This window comes from Amblyraja radiata, chromosome 14 (genome assembly GCF_010909765.2).
Source record: "Amblyraja radiata isolate CabotCenter1 chromosome 14, sAmbRad1.1.pri, whole genome shotgun sequence".
Lineage (NCBI taxonomy): Eukaryota > Metazoa > Chordata > Chondrichthyes > Rajiformes > Rajidae > Amblyraja > Amblyraja radiata.
Genome location: NC_045969.1, coordinates 9,101,007 through 9,121,763, shown reverse-complemented (window position 1 = coordinate 9,121,763; position 20,757 = coordinate 9,101,007). Strand labels below are relative to the sequence as shown.

Here is a 20,757-nt window from a genome sequence, read left to right as displayed (position 1 = left end):
TGCCTCTAAGTTCACTTTTTAAAAGTTTCACTGTATGTCAATAAATTTTCTCAACCATTGCAGGCGAGTTGAAAGGATGCACAGGATCTGGGGCCCTGATGAACAAGTAGTGTAGGAACCGGTACCACAGTGAAAGGAAAGGGACATGGCAATCTTTGATGCTGAATGAGCAAAATTCTCAGAATTTGCTTCTCGGAATGGAGGTCTGTGACTAGTGATGTGCCACCGGGTTCGGTGCTGGGCCTGTTACTGTTTGTCATCTATATCAATGATTTGGATGAGAACATGCAGGCCAAGAATAGCAAGATTGCTGATGATACAAACGTTAGTGGTTTTGCAGATAGTGAAGAAGGTTGTGAACAGTTGCAGCAGAATCTGGATCGATTGGCCACGTGGGCGGAGGAATGGTTGATGGAATTTAATACAGAGAAGTGTGAGGTGTTGCATTTTGGGACGTCGAACAAGGGCAGGACCTACACAGTAAATGGCAGGCCTCTGGGTAGTGTTGTACAGCAGAGGGATCTAGGAGTGCAAGTGCATGGTTCCTTGAAGGTCGAGTCGCAGGTAGAGAAGGTGGTCAAAAAGGCTTTAGGCACTTAGCCATCATCAGTCAGAGTATTGAGTATAGAAGTTGGGAGGTCATGTTGCAGTTGTATAAGACGTTGGTGAGTGCATTTAGAATATTGTGTTCAGTTCTGGGAATAGGAAATATTATTCCAGTTATAGGAAATATATTGTCAAGCTTGAAACGGTTCAGAAGAGATTTACAAGAATGTTGCCAGGACTAGAGGGTGTGAGCTATCGGGAGAGGTTAAGTAGACTGGGTCTCTATTCCATGGAGTGTAGAAGGATGAAGGGAGATCTTATAGAGATATATAAAATCATGAGAGGATAGATCGGGTAGATGCACAGTCTTTAACCCGGAGTAGGGGAATCGAGGACCGGAGGAAATAGGTTCAAGGTGAAGGGGAAAAGATTTAATAGGAATCTGAGGAGTAACTTTTTCAAACAGAGAGTGGTGGGTGTAAGGAACAAGCTGCCAGGGGGGTGTAGTTGAGGCTGGGACTAACCCTTCGTTTAAGAAACAGTTGGACAGATACATGGATAGGACAGGTTGAGGGTTATGGACCAAGCACAGGCAAGTGGGATGAGGACATTGTTGGCCGGTGTGGGTGTTGGGCCGAAGGGCCTGTTTCCACACTGTATCACTCTATGACTATGACTCTAATTCATCTGACTGCAGATGTGCTTTTATGTAATTGGTATAGTAATTTCTCACAAAGCTGCATGGAATTAAAATGAAATATTTGAAAAATCCCACATTTCTGAAAGACTTAAAAAAAATTCAGTTCAACATCAACATTTTTTTTTTAAATGACAAGCTTAACCTATAAAATATGTTCAAATAAAATATTGGACTGTAAATATCATACCTGGAGGTTCTGCTGCTTGACCTGGAGGCATCGGAACTGTGTATACGTTTCTTGCATCTCCATTTGTGCTGATTCCTTTTATTGTAGTTTTGAGCAGTTTTATAATCAGAGATGATGTTTCGAATTTGGTTCTCAAAAAATGCAGACAATCTCAGAGTCATGCTATATATCTATTTGTTGGGAGAAGAAGATTGCTCTCTTAAAAAGTTATGAAACAAAGCTCAGCAATTTCATAATCAAATCAATCATTACATCATTCTTTCAAAATTTAATATGAAATGTTTTTTCTTCCTCTCACTCTTAGAGGTACCAATTCATAACAAATATATGGCTCATATAATTACGGGCTTCATCTTAAAAGTATTCTATACATATTGACCAAAATGGGAAGAGGAAATTTCAAAAAGGAAGAATCAATATCAATGTTGCTACAGCCTTACAATTCCAAATACCCGGCTTTGATCTAACCCCAGGTGCTGTATTTTTTTGTACATTTTCTCTATAATCAGGTTAATTCCCTCCAAAACTCCTAGATTAGCACCTTGCAAGATTAGCTCTTTGACGTGTAATTAATTAACGAGTGGCAATGATGCCTTTTACAACTGCTGGATTTTATCTTAAGTATTTTTTTAAATGCATGCAAATAACAATGTTTATTCCGCTTACCTTAGACTTTTTGTTTGGGGAATAAGCCTTAGCATTGCTGAAGATTAATCGCACATCTTTGGAAAGATCTGCAGGACTTTCGTAAGTTTCTAATGCTTCTTTTACAGTTTCCAAGTCCATTGGAGTGTGTATAATACTCCTGTAATCCTAAATATAATTCAGATAATCAAAATTTAAAAGCCAAATACTAAAAAGTCTATAATTTCTCCTACCTTACAATACAATATATTGTAAAAAATATTGCCCGTTCCTATTGGTAACGTGACTTTGACATGGCATAGTACGTCAACAAATATCGTGCAATCAAGTCTAGAGTCAAGAGTGTTTTATTGCACAGAATATGTAATCATAATTAATAACAAAACTAAAAAAAACATTAACAGTGCAATAAAAATAGTAATAATAGTCCATCGGTAAAGAGTATGAAAATTGCCATAACTTTGTTAATACTGAAGATATGAAAGTGAATTAGGTGTCAAATTAAACTTCTTGTTATGCTTTATCTGATGGGATAAATTGCAGACTTGATTTTTAAAATCTCAAAAAGTTGTAACATTGCTAATCAACACTGTCGATTGAGCAGCCTCTTGATTTCGCCTTGGAGGTGATAGAAACATAGAAACATAGAAAGTAGGTGCGAGAGTAGACCACCAGGTCCGTCGAGCCCGCACCGCCATTCGCTCATGGCTGAACACTAAACAGACACACTTACCCACAAACAGTAGACACAAGACACAGAACACAAGACACTACCCTCCCCTTTATACCGCTATCACCCCTCTCCACCCCAAGAACCGCGTGATCTCCTGGGGGAGGCAAAAAAACGGATAAAAACCCAGGTCCAATTCGGGAAAAAAAATCCGGGAAATTCCTCTCCGACCCCAATCCAGGCGATCGACACTTGTCCAGGAGATCACTCAGGTCTCACTATACTAACCATACCTAGGTCCATATCCCTGCCCTCTCCCCGTAGCCCCTTATCCCCTTGGCAGCTAAAAAACCATCTATTTTAGACTTAAATATATTTAACGTTTCTGCTTCCACTGCTCCCTGGGGCAGTGAATTCCATAAATTAACCACCCTCTGGGTGAAGAAATTCTTCCTCATCTCAGTTTTAAAAGAGCCCCCCCTTATTCTGCAACTATGTCCCCTAGTTCTAGTTTCCCCGATCATTGGGAACATCCTCGGTGCATCCACCCGATCAAGGCCCCTCACGATCTTATATGTTTCAATGAGATCGCCTCTCATTCTTCTAAACTCCAAAGAGTAGAGTTCCAGCCTACTTAACCTTTCCTCATATGTCAATCCCCTCATTGCAGGAATTAATCTTGTAAACCTTCGCTGCACTGCCTCCAGGGCTAGTACATCCTTTCTTAAGTATGGACCCCAGAACTGTACACAGTATTCCAAATGTGGTCTCACTAATACTGTGTACAGCTGCAGCATGTGATGGCATTTGAGCCCTGCCACAGTTGCCGAACAGCTTGGATGATGTTGAAAATTTGACCCTTTATGCAACTTTGATATCTTGGTGTGGTTGTTAAGTAATGCCAAGTGTGGAAGGATGAAGTGAAATATGTTTTTGATATAAGACCTGACTGTTGGCGATTAAAGAGGAATCATGAGATGTGGTTTATTCAGTAGTATGCAGATAATAGTACAGTTGGTAGGATATTTGAAGATACTTTCACCGACTGAAAGCTCACAACTAAATTTTGATCCTAACATTTACAGTGCCCCCCATAATATTTGGGTCAGAGCCATCATTTATTTATTTGCCTCTGTACTCCACAATTTGAGATTTGTAATAGAAAAGAATCACATGTGGTTAAAGTGCACATTGTCAGATTTTAATAAAGGCCATTTTTATACATTTTGGTTTCACCATGTAGAAATTACAGCAGTGTTTATACATAGTCGTCGTCCCCCCCCCCATACAAAAGTATGTTTGGGATCATTATCTTGCTGCTGGCCAATGAGCTTTGAGGCATTTGTTTGAACTTGAGCAGATAGGATGTGTCTATACACTTCAGAATTCATTATGCTACCACTATCAGCAGTTGTATCATCAATGAAGATAAGCGAGCCAGTACCTTCAGCAGCCAGACATGCCCAGGCCATAATAACCCCACCACAGTGTTTCACATGAAGTGGTATGCTTTGTAACTTGGGCAGTTCCTTCTTTCCTCCATACTTTGCTCTTGCCCTCACTCTGATATGTTAATCTTCATCTCATCTGTCCACAAGATATTTTTCAAAAACTGTGATTGCTCTTTTAAGTACTTCTTGGCAAACTGTAACCTGGCCATTCTATTTTTGCGGCTAACAAGTAGTTTGCATCTTGCAGTGTAGCCTCTGTATTTCTGTTCATGAAGACTTCTGCGGACAGTGGCCAATGACAAATCCACACCTGACTCCTGAAGAGTGTTTCTGATCTGCCAGACAGGTGTTTTCTTTATTATAACGAGAATTCTTCAGTCATCAGCTGTGGAGGTCTTCCTTGGCCTGCAAGTCCCTTGCGATTAGTAAGCGCACCAGTGCTCTCATTCTTCTTAATGATGTTCCAAACAGTTGAGTTTGGTAAGCCTAAGGTTTGGCTGATGTATCTAACAGTTTTATTCTTTTCTCAGTCTCATAATGGCTTCTTTGAGTTTCATTTGCACAACTTTGGTCCTCATGTTGATAAACAGCAATAAAAGTTTCCAATGGTGATGCAAAGACTGGAGGAAAGACTAGGTGCTGAATGCTCTCTTATATCTTATAAGGAGGCAATTAAACACACCTGAGCATTTACAAACAACTGTGAAGCTATGAGTCCCAAACTTAAGGTGCCCAGAAATTGGGGGACTATGTATAAACACAGCTGTAATTTCTACTTGGTGAAACTAAAATTTGTAAAAATGGCCTTTAATAAAATCTGACAATGTGCACTTTAACCAATGTGATTTTTTTCTATTACAAATCTCAAATTGTGGAGTACAGAGGCAAATTTTAAAAAATGTGTCGTCGTACCAAACATTATGGAGGGCACTGTATCTTCATGACCATTTGCTCCAAATATCTTGAGGATATGTCCAGATGGGCTGCAAGGTTACTCTACATCAACTTTCACTTCTTCCTGCAAGTCTTTCACTGCAGAGTCCGAAGGCAATGATGATATCCCCTCTCTCCTGCTATACTTTACTGTACTTCATGTCACTTCTTACCTAAATACCAGCATCTGTTCTTCCCACAGAGCACATAGCCCACTTCCAGAACGTGCAGGCTAAATTATACTCTCTAGAATTTAGGAGATTGAGAGGGGATCTTATAGAAACTTACAAAATTCTTAAGGGGTTGGACAGGCTAGATGCAGGAAGATTGCTCCCGATGTTGGGGAAGTCCAGGACAAGGGGTCACAGCTTAAGGATAAGGGGGAAATCCTTTAAAACCGAGATGAGAAGAACTTTTTTCACACAGAGAGTGGTGAATCTCTGGAACTCCCTGCCACAAAGGGTAGTCGAGGCCAGTTCATTGGCTATATTTAAGAGGGAGTTAGATGTGGCCCTTGTGGCTAAGGGGATCAGAGGGTATGGAGAGAAGGCAGGTACGGGATACTGAGTTGGATGATCAGCCATGATCATATTGAATGGCGGTGCAGGCTCGAAGGGCCGAATGGCCTACTCCTGCACCTAATTTCTATGTTTCTATGTTTCTATGTTTCTATGTTTATGAATTTGGGTCTCTTGATGATGCAAGCAACTAATCGAGAGCATGATTTTGTTTTGCTAGTTACATGGCAAACTCATTGTCATAGTCAATTCACCCACTCTGAATCAATGGGTGCAGATTAATCTCACATCATGATATGTGTTTATTTTAGGGGATTTTCCGATCTTCATCACCTTCCTCAATTTCATCTCTAAATGGTGTATGGACACCTCAAATCTAGAAGAAATCTTTGCAGTTAACCAAAATTAACATGTCTATCAGTTCAGGTGTTCTGAAAAATATCCAATAATTGGATCTCTTGAATAATTTGCATTGCTATTTCCTTTAGGGTAAAGTTGGCTTCCCTTGTTAAACTTGTATTCAATAAATAAAACAACTAATATTATAATAATATTATAATAATAATAATAATAATAATAATAATACATTTTATTTATGGGCACCTTTCAAGAGTCTCAAGGACACCTGATAAATCTTAAGAGTTTCAGTCAGATAAAACATATCCAAATCCCAAGGTTATTCTGGTGCTCAAACCCATCTTCTTATTGCAGCAGGCCCACAATGGCTTTTTGACAAAATTTGCATTTTTGAAAAAGTTTACTATGATGCAGCGATAAGTCTTCAATTAGCATGCATATTGGAGTCTGAATTGACCTACTGGATAGACACAAAATGCTGGAGTAACTCAGCAGGACAGGCAACATCTCTGGATAGAATGAATGGGTGACATTTCGGGTCTAGACCCTTCTTCAGACTGATGGACCCCGACCCGAAACGTCACTCATTCCTTCTCTCCAGAGATGCTGCCAGTCCTGCTGTGTTAATCCACATTTTGTGTCTATCTTCGATTTAAACCAGCATCTGCAGTTCCTTCCTACACACTTGACCTACTGGATATTCAGCGAGGTCCACAGGCTGCCTGAATGGTTCGGAATCTTCACACTGAAACAGGACTTCCACCAGCTCTCTGCACTGAGCTTTCCATGCATTGACATCACAGATCATGTTCCCATCTAATTCATGCCTTGGGTGATTCTTAAGGGAATAAAACAGATCAAAGTAATCAATGCATCAATAATAAAATACAATCAACACAGCAATTTTTATATCATAAGCTTCAGAAAGAAAAAACTTACAACTCTTGACTGACCTTATAGAATCATGAAGCCCAGAGCTAACTTACAAAATATATTGCTGCAATTAACCCTGCTTTATTTAATTGGAAGCAAAATCATCCACATTTAAAAAAAATGAAAATATATCCTTGAACAACAATTAGCATCTAGGAACTGTTAATAATAATAATAATAATAACTTTATTTATAAAGCACTTTAAACAACTGCAGTTGCCACAAAGTGCTGTACATGAGAACTCATGGACAAAAAGCTATTACAAACCATTAAAAACCATTAAAAACCGTAAAACGAAGGACTATAAAAAACACACTAAACATTAAAAGACATTAAAAGCACTAAGAACAGGAGCAATGCCTCAGCCAGTGTCGAAAGCCAAAGAATAAAAATGTGTTTTTAGGGAGGATTTGAAGATGGACAGTGAGGGGGCCTGTCTGATGTGCAGCGACAAGGTGTTCCAGAGTGCCGGAGCAGCAACAGAAAAGGCTCTATCCCCTCTGAGCTTCCGCTTAGACCTTGGTACCTCAAGGAGCAGCTGATCAGCTGACCTGAGGCACCGGGCAGGAGCATATAGGTGGAGCAGCTCAGAGAGGTAAGGCGGGCCGAGCCCATTCAACGATTTAAAAACAAATAAAAGAATTTTGAAATGAACTCGAAAGTGCACTGGGAGCCAGTGAAGGGAGGCCAAAATTGGCGTAATGTGCTCCCTCTTTCGAGTTCCGGTCAAAAGGCGAGCGGCAGCATTTTGAACAAGCTGGAGACGAGCCAATGAAGCTCGTGCGACTCCAGAGTAGAGTGCGTTACAGTAATCCAGCCTAGATGTAATAAAGGCATGGATTACTGTTTCAAAATGCTGCCGCTCGAGAATGGGCTTCACCTTTGCCAGCTTCCTTAGGTGAAAGAAGCTGGACTTAACCACCGCGCCTATTTGTTTATCTAGTTTAAAATCACCGTCCATCCTAAAACCCAGGTTCAAAACGGTTGGCTTTACAGACAATGCCAGTGGACCCAAGTCCCCAACAAAGGGAGGTTCACGGCAGCCATTGGGGCCAAACAAAATCACCTCTGTCTTCTCTTCATTAAGTCCCAGAAAGTTTAAGGCCATCCAGGACTTAATGTTAAATAAATTATGTTTAATATAGTCAATTTACAATTTTTAAACATGATTTATTGATTGATGGTGTGGCCAGCTAAGTCAGTATTTACTATTCAGCTCCTGAACAGTGGCATTTTAGAATGGAATTACAATTCAACCAAACTGATGCAGAACATGATGCCAAGCTTAACTACTCTCATCTGTCTGCATATGATTCATGCCCTTCCATTCCCAGCATTTTCATGTGCCTATCCAAAAGCTTTTTAAATGACACTATCGCATCTGTGTCCACCATCGCTGCAGCATGATCCAGGCATGCGCCACTCTCACACATCTCCTTTCAACTTTTCTCTTCTCACTTTAAAACCCTCTAGTCTTTGACATTCCCACCTTGGGAAAAAGGTCCTGACCGTCTACCTACCCTATCTATGTCTTTCATAATTTTATATACTTTTACCAGGTCACCCATCCGTCTCCAATGCTCCAGAAAAAACAGGCTTGTCTAACCTCTCCTTATATCCAATACCCTCGAATCCAGATCAACCTCTTCTGCATGCCACCACATCCTTCCTATAATTGGGCGAACAGAACTGTACACAATACTCCAAATGTGACCTGACCATAGTCCTATAAAACTATCATGACTTCCCGAAACTTATCGCAAAGGTCGGTGGGGGCGCTGCGAGACGGCTGCCCTGCCAGCAGCGTGTTAGTCATTTCTACTTTTTTTGGTTTCTTTAGTATGTCCAAATGTGTATTTTAATGTCTCTTGGTGTGTCTTGCGTGGAGGGTGGTGTGGGGGGTATGGAAAAAAACGCTTTTGGTCGCCTCCTCCATGGAGAGGTGACTTTTTCCATGTCGCCTCCCTCGCAGCCTAACACCAAGGTGCGGCCTTTCCCAGAGTCGGGCCCGGAGCTTCAGCAGCGGGCGCAGCGTGAACTTTTTCCAATCGCTGGTCCACGGACTGTTCAGTCTGAAGCCGCAGTCTGTGGAGCTTCTAGCCACAGGCTTGGCGTCCGTAGCCTGGGATCCCTCATTGGGGACCCCCGGAGAAGAGCTCCGACTCGCCGATCCGCGGCCTACAACACCTTGAAGCCGCGGACTGTGGAGCTCCTAGCCACGCGCGTGGCGTTCAGAGCCTGGGATCCCTCGTTGGGGACTCCCGGAGAAGAAGAGCTCCGACCCGCGGCCTTCAACATCTTGAAGTCGCGGTCTGTGGAGCTTCTAGCCACGGGCGTGGTGGACACTTACTTACCATCCGGAACGGGATCCCTTGCCGGGAATCCCTGGAGAAGAGCTCCGACCGCCGGCCTGCGGCCTTGCTCATCCTGAAGCCGCGGTCTCCAGTAGGGAAGCACAGATTCGGGACTTGCCTTCCAGACGAGAGGGCCTGTCATCTGGCCTCCCGCAGCAGCAAATGCGGAGGTTATGGCCCCGACCACGGGCGAAAATGGAGGAGGACTGACTATACTTTGTGCCTTCCACCACAGTGAAGAATACTGTGGTGGATATTTTGTGTTAAATTTTTATAGTGTATTGTGTGTTCTTTTTTATTGTACCGCTGCTGGCAAGTTAATTTCACTGCACTTTATTGTGTATGTGATGAATAAATCTGATTGTTTAAATGATTGCCCTAACAAATGAAAGCAAGCATACCATACCGAGATAAGAACGTTAAACTTCTTTCTTTCAAGCATTTTTTTTAAAAGATAATTCAGTAGTTGCGCTGTCAACACTGATAGTCCTTTTTCTAGATATTTGATTGGCATCAATACTGATAGTTTTCATTCTAAATATATATTATTTTTAATTTAAAATCCCCCGGTTGTAGTGAGAATCAAACACCCGAATCCAGATCAATAGTTCAGACCTCTAGATACTAACTGAGTAACTTAACCACTACACCATGGCACTGTTTTGTTCCCCATGCAGTTCAAAGTCCACTTGCACAGCAAATACTGCTACCTGATTAACTATGGCAAGTGTTCTCCATGTCCTCTCAATACCCAGATATAAAATAGAAAACTGCTGCCACAGCACAATAAAAATTAGGAAATTCTGTTCCCCATGGGAAGAATAGCCCAAAAGCCAAATAGTGATATTTTCAGGAATCCACTGGAAAAGCATACTCCTCCAAACCTGTCAGATTTATAGTTAAATACTTAGCAGCAGAATCAGTATTTATGTTACTCACTCTCGGAATAGATGTTCCTGCAACAATGGCTGTATTATCACCCTGAAAATCAGATGACAATAGAACATCAGTAATATCTTCAAGAATGTCTTTTTCATTTTGGAATATACATTGAAAAATTATATTTTAACAGGATAAACCAAAATCAGTTACAAATATTATGATTAAAAATTCTTATTCTGTACCTCATCCTCTTCCTCAGAGTCCAGTGAACAGTTCTCCATAGTATGCCAAATCTCAAAAATATCATAACAATCTTTATCCCTGAAATAAAAAAAGTGCCACATTTTAAACATATTAGCTAGAGATGATTCGAGAACACAATGTTATATCCGCAGCTGGGGTATTGTTTGCTCCTCTGACTTCTCTACAACCAGCATCATTATTTCTTGATATCCTGTATTTCACATCTGGTGGCTCTGTCTTGCCAAAGGGACAAGAATTGCAATGGAAGAATCTTCCATGTTGTCTCTCTGGTATGATTTTGTGATTCCATCATGTTGGGGTATTGTCTGCTCCTCTGACTTCTCTACAACCAGCATCATTATTTCTTGATATCCTGTATTTCACATCTGGTGGCTCTGTCTTGCCAAAGGGACAAGAATTGCAATGGAAGAATCTTCCATGTTGTCTCTCTGGTATGATTTTGTGATTCCATCATGTTTGTTTGACTGGCAGCAGAATAGCTCTCCCCACTGATACATCATGAATGGTCTTTGGACATCAACTGGGACTGGGAGCAAATTTGCTTCATCCGAATACGATGCTTGGTTTCATGCATCTGGTTTAATCCTATTTCTAAATTGCCATAGCAGTCACGACACAACCATGTGCTTTGCAATTTCATTTCAGAGGGCAGTTAGGAGTATCTACATTCCCCTCTGTCTGGAGTCATGGTCATAGTTTAATCACTGATTGGCCATACACGGCTCAATGGACAATTCCCTGTACAGACACCCCCCGACTTACATAATAGCAAGTTACATATACTCGCACATACGTAAACAATTCACAATAGGTGGTCTTGTTTCCTGAATGACCTGTTTTATTGCAACGGGAGGATGGCGAGGGTTTCCCGTCCTCTTAACAGATATAAAAGTGTCGTCCATTGGAAAGGCAAGCGAGAATGAGGGAGGCGAGGGAGTGCTCCTCCCGACCGAGTCGCCGACATCTTCCATAATGTGCACCACAGCAAGCCCTTCTTCACCTGCTGCCGAAGTGTCTGGTTGACGCGGCTGTTTCTGCGGCTCATATTTATACCCCCTGGCCGACAGCGCTTTCTTCAAGCCGCCACCACCAACAGGAAGGGCACAGCCACTGTGGGGCTCCCTCCCCTCTCACCAGCTGCCACATCTTCCTGTCGGCCATCGCTTTGTCCACTCCCCCCTCCACCACCTTGGAAGAGCTCAGCAACACTGGGGGAGAGGAAGGCTGCGGCAGTAGAGGGTGAGCGGCGGAGTGGACTTAGCGACGGGAGGTGGCGGCGGTGGATCCCGGCTGGCAACGTCACCTATCCACGTTTTCCAGAGGTGCTGCCAAACGTGCTGAGCTACTCCAGTACTGTGTGTCATTTGTGTAGTAGTGAGCATCTGGAGTTCTTTGTTTCTACATAGTTTTAAGGTGATGCCGACGCACAAAATATGACTTACATAAGGGTTTACAGAATGTAGCCCTTACCCAAGTCGGGGAGCACCTGTACCATAAAAGAGTTCCTCTTTTGATGTGAGTGATACAGGTAATCCTGATTTCTGAACAGAGCAACTTACTTGCTCTTTTCAATAGTAGCCAAGTATTGCACAAACTTTAAGACATAACATAACACAATATAACCCAATGCAAGGTTTCTTTTCTTGAAAAATGTTTGTGAACTAGTTTCATTCCAATTGACAATTCTGCTGTGTAAATAATTTACAAATTATTCATTTAGTATTTTATGGTATAATTTGAATCTTATCTAAATATTGTTTATGGAAAAAAGCAGCATACTCACTCAATGAACTTAAGGAGTAGATCAGTGATTCTTCTGGCTGATTTAACAATAGGGCTGTCTGGTTCATTGAAAGTTTGTGCATTGTGCTCTACGTATCTCACCTCCCACACAAGAGCAGTGATCCTCCTACAAATTATACAAGCCAGAAATAACAGATTCAAAATCTTCATCATTATTCAAGAACATAATAAATGTCGGACATTAAATATATTTCTTCAACACACGTACCAAAACAGCTATCATTGAATGATCTATAGTGATTATTTTATCACTTTAAATCAAGTGTGTTTTTAAAAGACGATAAACAGCATTAAATTTCAGCCACCCTATTCCCTTACTTTTATAGCAAATGAAATCTTAGCACGTTGAAGGAGTCCAATAAATAGTTCAATGTTTATTGTCTATGATTCTAAATAGTGATTAATCCAAAAAAAAAAAAAGAAAATATCTTCCAAAGTTACCCTAGTATAAAAGGCCCCCAATATAAAAGGCCATTCGGCTCGAAGGGCCGAATGGCCTCCTCCTGCACCTGTTTTCTATGTTTCTAGTATAACCATATCATATATTTCAGCACAACAATGAGAAATAATTTTCATCCAGCTAAAACGCTGGTATATTTCCCACCCCCCACATACGCAAGACAATCTGTCAAAATCTGGAGGAAAAAAATCACTTTCTCATGGATACTCAATTTATCAATCAAGACCAGTATTTCAATTCAAGTTTTTCTTTATTGTTTTTTTGCTGGACAAATAAGTTTAGATACTTCTTATCAACCTGTGTTTTTAACACTTTTGGTCTTCTATCTCTCTGCTCCTCCTTCCACATATCATTCCATTAATTGGGCATTTAAACAATTATAGTTTTTCCTAATTTTATATCTTTCGTCTTTGCTTCATGCCTCAAAAAGATTACCAAGTATTTTTATATCATAGTAGTGCAATTAAGATGGGCAATACTACTGGGCAATACTACCCAAAAGGAACAGAAAGCCTGGTAAATAAACCTTTGATATTGCTGCTAAAGACCTGAACATCAGTTCTCTAACGTCTGCATAATAAAAAAACGTTTGTAACATTAGATTTACTCATCTTCCTTTCATTAATTATTTTAATTTATAATGCCATATTAAAAATTTCATGAATGCTAAAAATATAATTTTAAAATCAAATTGATGTTTATATCAAAAAATGGAACAAAATTTATGGTCATATCTGAAATTCCACCCATGGCAATAACATGAAATACATCCATTTAACAGCATGACATAATTAATGGAGCCATTGCCTTCGTTATTTTTTTTTAAATCCTAACCTATTGACAATTATTTATTTTGGGGGGCTGTGAAGGGAGACGTGGAATTCACATACCTGTAAAACCTATTTTCCAATCTCATTCTGATAGTGTTGAGGTCAGTGAGGTAAGAAACCACCATACAGTATGCAGGATATTCACGAAGGTCCACAGGATCCTTAAAGGGAGTTGCTATATCTGTTAAATGAAATATTTCCAAGTTAGATCATTAAGTGTGGAAATGAATCATGTGAGCAATATCACATTAAACGATGCAATGCTTTGTGTCAATGATGATATTGGTCCAAAACACAAATGCTTTAGTGAACATACCAAGGGTCAGAACGTCTTCAATGCCCCTAACAATACGATCGCATTCTTCATCTCTTGTTCTTTCACCCCACACCCCTTCTTGAGGTTTGTAGAGCAGAGCTTCTAGCTCACCTGTTGTAACAGAAACACCAGCACTTGGGTCTTCAGGAAATTGGGCTACAAATTGAACAGAGACACAAAATGGTGCATAAAAAACTAGAGCAAAAAACTGAAGATGCTAGAAACACAAAACAGGAACTCAAAATGCTGCAAGCACTCAGCCAGTCAAGCAACAAGGTGGAGAAGGGCAGAGTCAATGTCCTGAATAAACATGTCCTGAATTACAGAGGATGAGAGGAGAAGAAATGTTTATGACAAAGTACAGATCAAAGTTGTCAATACAAGACTTATTTTTCACTCATCATTTGGAAACAGAAAAGGTAAAATGGACAGATACATGGATAGGAAAGATTTAATGGATATGAGCCTAACGCGGGCAGGTGAGACTAGTGTAGATAGAGCATCTTGGTTAGCATGGGCAAGTTGGGCCAAAGGGCCTGTTTCTGTGCTGTATGACTAACTCTAGAACCTTTCATCAGAACTAGGAAACAGTTCACTATTCAGAGGAAGTCCCAGACCTGAAACATTAATGGTATTTTTTTTTCACAGATGCTTTCTGACTTGCTGAGTGTTGTAAGTATTTTCGATTTTGATTGCTATACAATTCAAGTTGCCGTCAAAACAACAATAAACATTTATGTTACAGTTTTGTTAGCCTAAATCCAAGGTCATCATTCTTTTAAGACTTACAATATTATACCAGTAAAATAACATAACTTTGAATGGATTAACATATATGTGTAAACTTTAATAGAGCATTCCAGCTGATTACCATTTTCAGAAATGGGTTCCATATCCCAAGGACTCAGTCTCTCAATTTCGTTATTCTCCCAGCTTTAGAGACAAAATCAAACACGTTAGTAATCATAAATACTGTTGAAGTAAGCGTGTGTGTGTGTGTGTGTGTGTGTGTGCGTGTGTGTGTGTGTGTGTGTGTGTGTGTGTGTGTGTGTGTGTGTGTGTGTGTGTGTGTGTGTGTATGTGTGTGTGTGTTTAAGTTTCGTTCAGACTGATGGTATATTTAACAAGTTATTCACATTTTAAACTTTACAAAACGTTGACAAAAATCACTTCCACGTGCTCTGCCCGTTACCACCGTATGACGTCACAATGGGATCCCGAATCTCATTTACATTAAAAAATTGCGATTTTCAAAAAACTCAGTTTCTAATCAAATTCTTGGGCAACAGTTTCATTTATAATTTTTTTTTTAATTATGTGGGGGGGGGGGGGGGGGGGGGGGAGGGGGGTGAGAGATAGGGGAGAAGTTTCATTTACAAAAAATGAGATCTGCACAAAGCTTATTTCAGATTCATTTTCAGAATTTCACTACCCCTGTTAATATAGATTTATATTTTGAGTTGTACACTTAGAAGCAATTTACTTTGATTCAGATATTGTTTCTTCCAACTTACCAAACAGTGTAACACTGAAAATGGCTATCTGGATATGCTGCCTGGAATGGCTCCTGAGTCAATGCTGTCCCAAACCACCAAACATCATCTATTATAGATCGGAATTTGTCATCTGTGAAAAAAAAATAATGAATCATTGACAGCCTTAAGACATTTACTTTCAAGACTGCTTAACATCAAATGCTAACTAATGCATTTAAATTTTCAACATGGTTGAGGGGGTATTACATTGACGACTGCTTTGGTGCCACCTCCTGCACCCACACACAACTGACTGACTTCATCCACTTCACCACCAACTTCCATCCGGCACTCCAATACACCTGGACGATTTCCGACACTTCCCTACCATTCCTTGACCTCACCATCTCCATCGCAGGGGACAGACTCCTGACCGACATACATTACAAACCCACTGACTCACATGGCTATCTGGACTACACGTCTTCCCACCCTGCCCCCTGTAAAGACTCCATCCCCTACTCCCAATTCCTCCGCCTACGCCGCATCTGTTCCCAGGATGAGACATTTCATACCAGGGCATCGGAAATGTCCTCGTTCTTCAGGGAACGGGGATTCCCCGCCGCCACCATAGATGAGGCTCACACCAGGGTCTCATCCATACCCCGTAACACTGCTCTCTCTCCCCATCCCCGCACACGCAACAAGGGCAGAGTCCCTCTGGTCCTCACCTTTCACCCCACCAGCCGGCAAATACAACACATAATCCTCCGCCATTTCCGCCACCTCCAACGTGACCCCACCACTCGCCACATCTTCCCATCTCCCCCCATGTCTGCCTTCCGCAAAGACCGCTCCCTCCGCAACTCCCTCGTCAATTCTTCCCTTCCCTCCCGCACCACCCCCTCCCCGGGCACTTTCCGTTGCAACCGCAAGAAATGCAACACCTGTCCCTTCACCTCCCCCCTCGACTCCATTCAAGGTCCCAAGCAGTCGTTCCAGGTGCGACAAAGGTTCACCTGTATCTCCTCCAACCTCATCTACTGCATCCGCTGCTCTAGATGTCAGCTGATTTACATCGGTGAGACCAAGCGTAGGTTGGGCGACCGTTTCGCCGAACACCTCCGCTCAGTCCGCAATAACCTACCTGACCTCCCGGTGGCTCAGCACTTCAACTCCCCCTCCCATTCCCAATCCGACCTCTCTGTCCTGGGTCTCCTCCATTGCCAGAGTGAGCAACAGCGGAAATTGGAGGAACAGCACCTCATATTCCGTCTGGGGTCCTTGCGTCCTTATGGCATCAACATTGAATTCTCCCAATTTGGCTAGCCCGTGCTGTCTCCTCCCCTTCCTTCACCCTCTAGCTGTCTCCTCCCACCCACCCATCCGCCCGCCCTCGGGCTCCTCCTCCTCCTCCCTTTTTCCTTCTTTCTTTCCCCACCCCCCATCAGTCTGAAGAAGGGTTTCGGCCGGAAACGTCGCCTATTTCCTTCGCTCCATAGATGCTGCTGCACCCGCTGAGTTTCCCCAGCAATTTTGTGTACCTAAGGTTTTCCTTAATGTTGATTACCGAACTACAATAACAAAAAAAAGTTTGCCGTCAGCTTTTTATTGAGCAAAGAACCCTGCAAAGGCATACTCAAGGTCAGTGATGGGAAAATGGGAGGGAGGGGTGGTGTAATTTAGACTTCAATATCACGGTTTGATGGTTCAAGTCAAAAATTAAAAACAGTAAGAGGAATTAATAAAATCTGGAAATAAATTGAAAATGTTGGAAACACTCAACCAGTCAATTAGTATCCAAGGAGAAAAACAGAATTAATGTTACAACTTTATTGTATTAATAAATTAGACTTACTAGCTTTCCAATTCCTATTTCTGGCCTCGTCATAAAATTGACGTAAAATAAGAAAATCAATCACATCCGGCATGTCATGATACCTGGAATATAAAACATTTGATCACTAATTTCCATTATTTAAACTCACTGCAAGATTAATAGACAATTCTGCACATACTGAGACAATGAAATGAAGTGGTACAGTTAATGCTCCTGGAGGATAGAATATGTTATGAGCACAAAGTGAAGAAAGCTTTTTGCTACATCTGACAAAGGAAAAGCTCAATGCACATCATTCCTGAATAGCAATTTTGCATCACTAAAATAAACTTTTTTGGTTTTTAAAAATCCATATTTTACCTTGAAATGTATCAAAATTTATAGAAGATATTGCTTTAAAGAGAAACGCTAGTCAAAAATTATTTATCGTCATCAAATCTGACTCAGAAGAATAGTTTGGCAGAGCATACAGGATAGCATGCTCAAAAATAAATTAAAGCTTAAATTAAATGTCAAGATATTTCAATAATCACCGAAAACTTACAGGAATATAGAAAACTTAAAGGAGAGATTGGACAGAAATTTGAAAGGCAAAGAAACTATACGAGGAAAAATATTGACATGTAAAATTGAGAGCCAGAGAAAGGGAGGGAAGTGCACACAGTCAGAGAGGCAGTGACTGTGGCAGCACTTCGACTCAGGCCCAAGCCACGAAATTGCAGTGGGGCCTAGAATTGTAGACTTCTACAACATTTCTAGTTAAGCCTTTATTTGTAATTTTATTCTTAAGTTTAAGAGTACATTTTAAAAACATATTCATGCATAATAATGTCAAACTAAGGCAATTAATCAGGAACATTAAACATGGGTAACTTACTTTACTGAAAATGACTTATTCATGATTTTGCCTGTATCATGATCGATGAAGGCAAGCTTGAGGCAGCACAGTGTAGGAGGGCCAACTTCATATTTTAGACCAACTATTTTTAAAAATTCTTGGTCCTAGGTAAAACAAAAGTAACAGAAAAACAAGTCGATTCAGATCCTAAAAAGGACACAGTAATAGGTTCAAGACATTCCAACACTATTCAATGCGTGCAAACTAAAATTTTGTTTGAACTGTATAAACCCTGCCATTAAACACTCTTCAAAACTTAGAAATTCTTCATTCTTCAAAACTTCATCAAATATAATAAAGGAAGACATTATACATCATTATATATTCTTTCAATGGCCTTAACAATAAGCATATTTTTAAATGATCAGGAATTGAAGCCTAGGTCTTATCTTTGATTTCTGTGGTGTTTATAATTTTATCTGTGAGAGGAAAGGGTGTAATGGCTGTTGTTGGTGTGAAAGAGAAAAAGTTAAATCATTTCTCACTACTTGTCACTATCCTGCTACAAATCAATAGGACCATGTTCCAAAATTGAAATGCACCTGGCCTCATTGTTCAGAACTCAGTGCCATGTCCACTAATGGAGTGAATGATCAGATGTGCCAGATAGTTTCCGATGATAAACGAACCTGCAGGAACCTCACCAACAATTCTCTTTAGAACCACTGGTATCTAAAGGTTTATTTTAGCAGAAATTAAAAGGAATTGGAGGGTGAATGGCAATAAACATGAACAGAACAAGAAACAAGATTGCCTTATAAGTTAAAATCACAATAGAAAATGCTGGATGCCTCAACAGCTCAGACAGCATATGTGGAAAAATAAATAGAATTAATATTTCAAGGCTAAAGGGTCTTTGATTTGAAATGTTTACTGTTTCTCTCTCCAGAGGCACAAGAGACTGCAGATGTTGGAATCCTGAGCAAAAAATCAAACTGCTGGAGGAATTCAAGAGCATCAGACAGCATCTGTGGAGGGAAATAGACAGACGAGAGAGGGGGAATAGTGAGAGGGTTTCACAGAACTCATGTTGGTTGAGAAATTCTTTAAAGTGGGCATACTTTGACAATATTTTGCAATGGAACAACTAAATGGAGACACAAGATACTGCAAATGCTAGGATCTTGACCAAAAAACTGCAGGAGGAATTCAGCATATCAGGCAGCATCTGTCGATGTAAATGGACACGCAAGGTTTTAGGTTGGGGTCCATCAGTCTGAAGAAGGGTCCCGACCTGAAACAGCATCTGTTAATTTCCTTCCGCAGATGCTGCCTGACCTGCTGCTTGTTTCTAGGCCATTTCTAGTTTATTTTAGATTTACAGATTTTCAATTATCTTTGAATATAATCACAATAAAGAGCAGATCTTGAGCAGATAGGCTGGCCATAAATACAGAGAGTGATATTTAGAGTGGAAAGTAGCACAATTAAATCAAAGGTGATCTAGCAAGAACAGTTGAGATTAAAATTGAAATTACCAACAGTGAAAACTTTCTAATCAAGGGAAGTGGAAAAGAAATCTCATTTAAACAGAACAAGGATTTTAAATCAGAGACATGATGGATGAAACTGGAAGATGCTTGAAAGTATAAATTTCAAAGCTGGAAGAACAAGGTGATGGGATAAAAACAAAGTCTTAAGTTAGTTATACAGGCAGAGTAATAACACCACTTCTGACAATGTAATATCCTCAATGATAAGAAAGTCTATTGTGACACTTTGCTCATGTCAAAATGGTCACCAGAAACAAATGCATGCCTCTGTATCTCAACCCTTCCAGTTGGGGAAAATCAATGCAAAAATATATGAAAATACAAGTAGTAATCACTGAGGCTACTCAAAGTAGATTGCATACTAATGGAGCAAAAAATTGACTCTGGATTTATAACTTTATTATTTATTATTACCCTAAGTTCCATCTTGCGCCATGGCTGCTTGAGTTTACTAATGGTGTATATTTTGGCCTTTTTAACAGCTTCAACATAAGCTTCATGGCCTTGCCGGAAGTAAACAACCTGTGGAAACAAATCCATCCAACAATGTAAAGTATTGCTCAATTTCCATTTCATGAGAATCATTGTATTTTAGAAACTGGAACACACCAATTTTTCAAAAAACAGAAAACTTTCAATAACAAAATCTATTAATTCATGGAAGTTTTTTTAATAGTATTCTGGTAAAATACCATGTAGCAGCTTCATGTTTAAGGTCAAAATCGGTGGAGTCAGATTACAAATTAAGGGATGCAACATGGCTAAAAAAAACAACAAAGGAAGGGCAAGGGTTTAAACTAAGTTAATAACATTGGTACCTGATGAGAAGTGGTTTTCCACAGCAACTGTTGCTGGGCCAATTGTATAAATGATTTAAACTCAGAATTACGAGTCTAGTATTTTGATGGTGTATGAGATCAATACAGAAAACTTAAATGTGAAATACAATGCACATCACAAAATTTGAACAGAATTTAGAAAGTCTGAAAATAGATTAGCGGTACGAACAAATCTGGCCAATACATGAAGGTGCTGATGTCAGTAAAATAAGTCACAAAGTACTACCATGGAAAGATAAATTTCAGAATACTTCTAGTGCCAGAATTTGTATGATAGATAAGAATCGGTTCTAAACAGTTCTCCATAAAACTCCCATAAACATGCAGTCTTTCACCATTTCGCACAGTGATCTGTGTCAAAA

The 20,757-nt window shown here is 40.3% G+C and overlaps 1 protein-coding gene across 3 annotated transcripts in view; it reads right to left on the bottom strand.

Annotated features, from left to right (window-relative positions):
* brwd1 (bromodomain and WD repeat domain containing 1) overlaps positions 1–20,757 on the bottom strand; it is a 71,012-nt gene that overhangs the window by 5,905 nt on the left and 44,350 nt on the right. For 2 of the 3 annotated variants that reach the window (XM_033032467.1, XM_033032469.1), the window contains 13 exons: positions 19,971–20,078; positions 18,043–18,167; positions 17,184–17,266; positions 15,365–15,476; positions 14,722–14,783; positions 13,851–14,006; positions 13,595–13,715; positions 12,225–12,350; positions 10,420–10,498; positions 10,235–10,276; positions 6,702–6,845; positions 2,100–2,246; positions 1,434–1,603 (listed from right to left, as the gene is read on the bottom strand). In XM_033032467.1, the coding sequence (XP_032888358.1) occupies positions 1,434–1,603; positions 2,100–2,246; positions 6,702–6,845; positions 10,235–10,276; positions 10,420–10,498; positions 12,225–12,350; positions 13,595–13,715; positions 13,851–14,006; positions 14,722–14,783; positions 15,365–15,476; positions 17,184–17,266; positions 18,043–18,167; positions 19,971–20,078 (1,475 nt within the window). The remainder of the gene's footprint in view (positions 1–1,433; positions 1,604–2,099; positions 2,247–6,701; positions 6,846–10,234; positions 10,277–10,419; positions 10,499–12,224; positions 12,351–13,594; positions 13,716–13,850; positions 14,007–14,721; positions 14,784–15,364; positions 15,477–17,183; positions 17,267–18,042; positions 18,168–19,970; positions 20,079–20,757) is intronic. The other variant, XM_033032468.1, reaches the window with a different exon arrangement.